At 36.1% G+C, this 7,622-nt stretch overlaps 1 protein-coding gene across 1 annotated transcript; it reads right to left on the bottom strand.

Moving 5' to 3' along the window:
• Positions 1–4,464: 4,464 nt before the first annotated feature.
• Positions 4,465–5,537, bottom strand: LOC105043538 (transcription repressor OFP13). Its single transcript, XM_010921116.4, has one exon. The coding sequence runs from the start codon at positions 5,432–5,434 to the stop codon at positions 4,619–4,621; it is 816 nt and encodes a 271-aa protein (XP_010919418.2). The 5' UTR covers positions 5,435–5,537; the 3' UTR covers positions 4,465–4,618.
• Positions 5,538–7,622: the final 2,085 nt, after the last annotated feature.

The raw sequence follows: 7,622 nt of genomic DNA, 5'->3' as shown, positions 1-7,622 counted from the left end.
TAGACATGTAGATTGGGTTTGGACCTGCAACGTGATCCATTTAAGTAATCTCCTCGCGTTAGAATCATATTTTTCCGTATATTGACGTAGGCCAACCTGATGCGTTCACTAACTGAGCCTGAAATGATTCAGCTAGCATCACATAATCCAATCCTGGTCCGACTCAAAATTTCTCAGCGTCCTTGTAAGTCACCCTTTGATGTGTTTGGTTCGAAAGTTGATATTAGGACTATTATTGTGATTATATATTATAGGTTAAGGGCTAAAATGTGATTGATTGAACCCCATCCTCATAAATAAGGTTTGTGGTAGCATTCTGCATTGACATCCCGGTTCCAGTTTCTTCCACTTGTTATCTAGATTTGTCACTAGTTTTCCTACAGAAGAAGGGAAGACTTGTGTGTGCCTCTATATATATAGATATTAAAACAGTGCATATCGACCAAGATTTGCTTCGATTTTTATGCATAATGCTTGCAGAGATAATATGGCTAACCACTTATCAGTTATCATTCACATAAAAAATCATATTTAGATAGTTAATTATTAGAATTAACTAATTATATGAAGTCATTAGGGGAAAGGAAATTATTTCTCAAAGAGCCATTGACAACCATCAAGGAGAGAATTACGGACATGGAGCCATCAAAGAAGCATAGTTAAAGCTGAAAAATTGCACATGTACATGGTAAAAGGAGGAAAAATGTCTTATTCAAACATGATCCCAGTCTCTGCAGCAGCAACAACAACATGGTCATGAAATTTGGTTATTATAGTCATGTAGCTTATGACAAGAATTAGGATCAAGCCTCCAGTATGAAAGATGTACCCAATCAAAAACATATCTTTGTCATTCCCAATCATCTTGTATTGTTCCATTTTATATAATTGATCAATTCTATCATTTATTCCCTCACTATAATTTTGATGATGATGATTGTCATTCTAATCATTTGAATGATTGGTGGCATACAGGATATATCAATGTAAAATATTGGATAATCTTCAAAAGCTTGTTAAGGAATTTCATCAACACGTCACTAGTGTTGGAGTTTTGTTTAAAAAAAATATATTTAAATTTTTTATCCCTAAATTTCAATCATTTAAAAATCTTAAAATTCTTTTAAAGTGATGCCTCTCTCCGAAGAGACAACTCTTTGAAAGAGAATGTTAGTTTTCAAAGGAATATGATGTTTCAAAATATTATATTTTTTCGAAATCATGACATCTTCTCAGTCTTTGGATAAAGTTGATAGATAGGCTTTGGATCTAATGATTCTGGATTATCTAAAATATTTTTATTTCTTCTTCTCTACACTCTTTGTTTTTTTTCGCTCTCCATTTTTCTTATTTGAGCATATGGGGGAAGTCATTTGGGTCAGCTTCTTCAACAATTGTGTTCATCAGAGGAGGATCGAGTTGAGCTGGATTGTTCTACCTTGGGAATGGGATTGTTGCAAACCCATATATAGGGGATGAATCACATTTTTAGATCAGTGTTCTCACATATCTTGATCCAGATAAACTCTTTTTAATCTTCAAAATTTTTTAAATTTAAATAATTTAATTTATTTTACAGTCTTAATCTAAGATTAATATTATAGCAGTAACATCATAATTTCTAGATAAGAATTATTCCAATGACTAATGATATACATCAAGACCTAAGATTAATATTATAGTAGCAACATCGCAATTGCTAGATAAGAATTATTTCCAACAACTAGTGATATACGTCGAGACCTATGTTGCACAACAAATTATTTGTCCTTGCTGATTGGACATGAAACAACCACCACCACTCTCATCAATCTCTCCATCAATCATTGTCAACAAAGAGAAAGAAAAAAAAAAGGGCAAATTTACCGTGAAAGGTTAAGTAAATTGCAGATATATAATAACAAGAATAGCAAATTGGCTTGAGCACAATTATTGCATCCCCTCTTTAAATGGGGAAGGTTTTGCGTTCGATCTTGGGAGATGCTCTCTAGCTAGTATTTTTGCCACTGGTTATTTCTTAGCTCTGTAATAAGAGAAACAATGTCTCTAAAATAAGATGTAGGAAGATGGAATATGAATTGTCATAGCCTAAGTATGCACATGCTGTAACGTTTGTGATAGATACTCTTTGGCCATATATATAATGCTGCTTTATGTGGGCTAAGTTAAAAAAACAAAAAAGTTAGAAAAAGATAAAGGGCCTTGGACTTTGTCTTTTGTGCAATGGTAGGGCACTTTCCTCTCACTGTTACGTCTCGTGCATGTTGCATGTGTTGGTGCTTTCATGGAAAAAGGCCGACAGCATGCCGTATATTATTTAGACGCTTATGGGCCCTTGCAGTTATCGCCGTTTATTTTGGTTTTAAAAAAATATATATTAGAGCTTGGCGTATATATGTCGTATTTGTGCTGCAGCTATTGCTATTTAATCTGGAACTATATGCTTTTAGTTACCCAAAAAAAAAAACTAGAGCTGTAATTAAGATGTGCATGAGTACAAAGGTCACAGGTGACGTCCTACCAAATTAGTTTAAAAAAAAGAAAAGTGAAATAAAGGCATGCAAGACCGGATAATTATCTCATGCATCGATTTTGTAGGATGATTTGACCAAGGTGACGTGACTACGTTGGCATACTGCCACCTCAATGAATCATTTCTATATGTTTCTGTGGAGGCTCCTCTTAATGACTCATGCCTAAATGACAAATCTACTGCCACACCTCTCTCTCTCCCCCTCCCACAAGTGTACATAGACATGTCTCCTGATCATCTAGTTTGTTAATTAATTATTAAGATACTGCTCCAGTGACTAAGATTTCAACAACATTATTAACAAACTCTAGCGCAAACTGTTATAGATCATTATAATTAATGGCTATAACAATCATTATTTATCTCAAAATATACTATATTTTGATTTTTTTTTTTAGTATACTATAATTGCTGTTATAAGACAAAATAATAGGCAACGATGGAAAAAAAACAACATTATTTTTCCGATCAGATTTGAAATATTGTCTTTTCAGATCTTACAATCTTTTTGAAGAATTGAAAAACCGATAAAAAATTAAAATTTGAAAATGATATTTTATTGAGAGAATGATACGACTTACTAAAAATATATAGGGGCTGTTATTTACATTATAAGAACGCTAAATAACATGCTATCACAGCTGTTATCTTTTTTATATTCTTTTTATCGCTTACAAAACAAAATGGAGGGCCTCCCCTCCCCTATCTTCAGCGTAATAGAATTCCAAACAAATACGACTGACAGTTGGAGCGTATGGTCTTTGGCTTCTACGATATACTTTTTATTTGCTTTCAGCAGAAAACGTACGTGATGAACGGCCACCCATTTAGTATTTTACATTTGGATCTGATGCTTTCTGGCGATAGGCAGTGATATCAGCAAAGAATGGTGCTCCCAAAAGTTTCAATGTCGTTCCCCATTTGATCCGAGCTGGACTGTTCCTTGTGACAGCGAACACCACACCCCAAACAGGATTTAGTGGTCCTCACTAACAGGATGGTCGTTGTGCCCACTGTGCTGCAGAATATATTGGACTAAATTGTTTTCACTCTTACCTGATATTTCCCGGCATACCGATTTACCGTACATTTATCCAAAACATTTTTGAAGTGGTTCACTTCCTTCCATCAAAAAGGAAGTTGTTCACTTCCATTTTCATTTTTTTTTCTTAGTCGGTTACCGTGCTATAACTTTTGGACCGTTGTTTATTCAAATTTGCGATGTAATTAATAAATACTTGGAGAATGTACCATGTAATTAAGTTTGGGATCCAGAAACTTTGATTGCTAAACAAAAGAGTGCGACAATTGAAGCAAACCCCAGTTCACTCAATTATTGTATATATAAAATGATAGTTTTTAGAACAATTATTTTTTCGCACTGTAACTGAAAACAACTGTCCACAAAGTAATGATTTTTGTTTTTGTTTTGTTTTGTTTTTGACCATACCACAGTACTGTTCACATCAAATGAAAATTATCATCCAGTTGATGCTAAGTATTGAATCTAAAGCTTCTAAAATTTGAGGTAATTAGATCTAATACTTCTAAAAGTCGAGAGCACCTCAGATAAAGACCACATTAATTCACAAAATTGATGTAAGAGCCGGTAACCATCTCTACAAAATTGGGTGCATATTCAGTGGACCGCATGGCTCGGAGAATCCTAATATCTTCATTTCTGGCCAATAAAATTCTGCCAAAATCAAATGAAATCTGAGGTTGCAGATGCGTCACTCTTCCACGACGCTGATGTATGACGCATTGTGGTCTGTGGTGGTTTGAAGTTCGTAGAGAAATTAATCTGTGGCTGCCTATCCAAAGATGGATAGAAGTCTCCATCTTTGGTGATGACTCGCTTTCCTCAAGCTTATGGAAAAGTAAACGAATAAAGGAGTATACCCTCTTATCTCATCACCACAGCCAACTAATTCCGAACCTACCGATCAAACTTCCACTGCATTCACCTAAAATTAATTTAACCTCTCGCTGGTTCATTTCTTCCGGTGGAAGACATACATTCACTACCTTCCTCCCAACCAAAGAAAGGAACCGATCGAGGAAAAAAAAAAAAAGGCATGATCATTAAACCATATAGCACAAGAGGAAAAAAGAAGAAGAAAAGGAAGCTAAAAAAAAAAAAAAGAAAGAAAAAGAAGAACTCTCAGCAATCATGTTTGGTAGGCAGGGACAGCACGCAGAGAAGCCTTGTTTATCTTGAGAGACGAGGTGCATGAGCAAATCCACAAACGCCATCACTATAATCTTGTGGTTCTTCTTTTCATTGAGCCTCAGATAGCAATGCAACAGTTCCTGCAGGCTGGGCCACTCCCTCAGCTGGTACGCCTCCACCATCTCCTCCATGGACGCTCTGAAGTCATGATACGGGTCGTCCGACGCCATGGCTAGTGCCACACTCTCTTCATGGAATGAGGCCTTCTCGACCCCCGCCATCGCCCCAATCTCCGGCCATGGATCGCCAAAAGGTGATATCTTTAGGACGTCGGTCTCGGCTTTGGCTTCCTCCATTATGGATTTGGTGGTGCGGGGAGAGAAGAAGAACCTGGCGGAGCTTATCGGACCTTTGGGGAGGTCGTTGGGATATTCCTCATGAGGCTCAGCTGATAGAGTAAAGGAGGACATGGTGGAAGTGGTGGGGGCACTGGAGAGGAAATCCTCCTCGAGGCGGGGTTGCGGTGGGAGAAGCTTGGAGAGACCCAACGAGGAGGAAGCAGAAGAGGTGGAAGGGGTGTAGTAGACGTAATTAAAGCTGGAGTAGAGGTCTACTTCTCCGAAGGACTGGGTCTTGGCCTCTTGGATGCAAAGGGGCCCTATTGGTTTGAGGCTGGCGATGGCTTCTTGGAGGGATTTAAAGGAAGATTTCACCTTCAGTTTTCCCATTTAATCTCCTCTACCCTCCCTGGTGCAGAGAAAAGAAGTTTCAAAAACTAGAGAGTGGGAGAGAGAGAGAGAGAGAGATGTCAAATTGACACATTTTATAGGTGTTGTTTTCTAAATCGGCAACCAATTATATTAAATACGAAATACAGCGTAGGTTATTCGGACCACAATGAGCCAATTTCAAGGTGCAAAGGCTGGGGGGTACATGATACACGATGGGAACATCAGGCTGTTAATTAAAATTGTTTTGCTGCTCCACTGCAATCATAAATTTCAATCCGTCATGGAAGACTGCGTCATATTGAGGATGATGAAGTTTCCATTGCTTGGTGCAGGGGTGGCAACGGGGGTCGGCTTCGTTACGATAGAAGGTGAAGTTGCAATCTTGATCCGACTTTGTGTTGGGAGTTCTGAACCCAAGCACGAAAACGGCTCAACCCTCTTAACCATGAATTATTAGGTAGACCAGTCCAAATTCCTGAGCATATGCATCGTGGATAACCAAGATGAATCCTCATTCCTATTTTGATCTTGAATGGTTTAAATGCGAAGAGGGTAATGTGGCAACTGGCTATTGGAGTGGTTTACTGGATCCAGTCCATCTAATAACTTTTCATGCGTCCGACCCACTCTAATAGTGTAAAAAAAAAAAAAAAAAAAAAAAAAAAAAAAAAAAAAAAAAAAAAAAAAAAAAAAGAAGACAACTAACAGTATATAAGCATTAGCAAATCATTAAAGATCTATGTTGCTGGAGTTGTTGCAAGATTATTTGTTAATTAGTATAAAATTTAAAATAATAATAAATAATCACATATAAAAAAAATAGGATATAATAATTAATGTGGTTCAGTCTCAAAATATGAGTCAAGTCTAAATAGTACTTGAATTTAAGAGTAGTGAATAGCTTGGTCATCATATCTGCTGGATTATCTGTCGAAAAATTTTTCTTCAGTGTAATAATCCCTTATGATATAACATCCCAAATGAAGTAGTATCTAATATTAATATACTTCATTCTTTCATGATACATTTGATTTTTAGTCAAATGTAGGATATTTTAGTTATCACAAAAAATAGTAGTCGCATGCTGCTGCTGTGACCAACAAAATCTTGCAATTAAATGCCTCCTTCACTGCCTCTGCCGCCATCATATACTTTGCCTCTATAGTAGATAAAGTAATAACAAATTGTAAAGTCACTTTTCAATAATAGCACAATCTGAGAGACTAAAGACAACTTGTTAAAGACCTCTTTCTATCCAAATTACCTACATAAGCAGAGTTTATATACCAACAATATTACTATAAGTGTCTGAACCTTGATCATATATATACCAAACCAGCATCGTAATGCCTTTCAAATAGTGTAAGATCTATTTGACAGCCTGTCAATAGGCCTTTCCTGGATGCCCCATATATCAAAATATAATACTGATGGTTTGTGAGATATTTGGATGTGGGCAAACCAGAACATACATTATACTTCCAACCATACTAGCATATAAAGTATGTGACATATATTTTTTCTTCTCATCTGATTGTAGAGATAAAATAGCTGAAAATCTGAAATGTGTTGCAAGTGGAGTACTTATTGGCTTGCAATTATGCATACCAAAACACTCAAGTACATTCATATCCTGTGATAAGAACAATCTACTCGTGTGTCGATTCCTATGAATCTTCATACCCAAAATCTTCTTTGCTACGTCCAAATCCTTCATCTCAAATTCACTGCTAAGTCGAGCTTTTAACTTCTTAACTTCAAATATAATTTTTGCTGCAATAAATATATTATCAACATTGAGCAATAAATAAACAAAAGAACCATCTGGAAACCTCCTGTGATAAACATAACTATCATAATTTCTTGAGAGTAATCATACCTAAGCATAAATATATCAAACCGCTTATATCACTACCTCAGAGATTGCTTCAAATCATATAATGATTTTCTCAACAAGCAAATATGGTTCTTATCCGAACAATAAATTTTTATCTATCTTGAATAACCAAGATAAATATATAATGCATCGTGGATAACCAAGATGAATCCTCATTTCTATTTTTATCTTGAATGGTTTAAATGCAAAGAGGATAATGTGGCAACTGGCTATTAGTGGTCTACTGGATCTAATCCATCTAATAACTTTTCCTGCGCCTGACCCACTCTAATAGTTTTTTTTTTAAAA

Source organism: Elaeis guineensis, chromosome 4, assembly GCF_000442705.2.
Source record: "Elaeis guineensis isolate ETL-2024a chromosome 4, EG11, whole genome shotgun sequence".
Classification (NCBI taxonomy): domain Eukaryota; kingdom Viridiplantae; phylum Streptophyta; class Magnoliopsida; order Arecales; family Arecaceae; genus Elaeis; species Elaeis guineensis.
The sequence above is the reverse complement of the archived record's forward strand: the minus strand, read 5'-3'. Positions and strand labels throughout refer to the sequence as shown.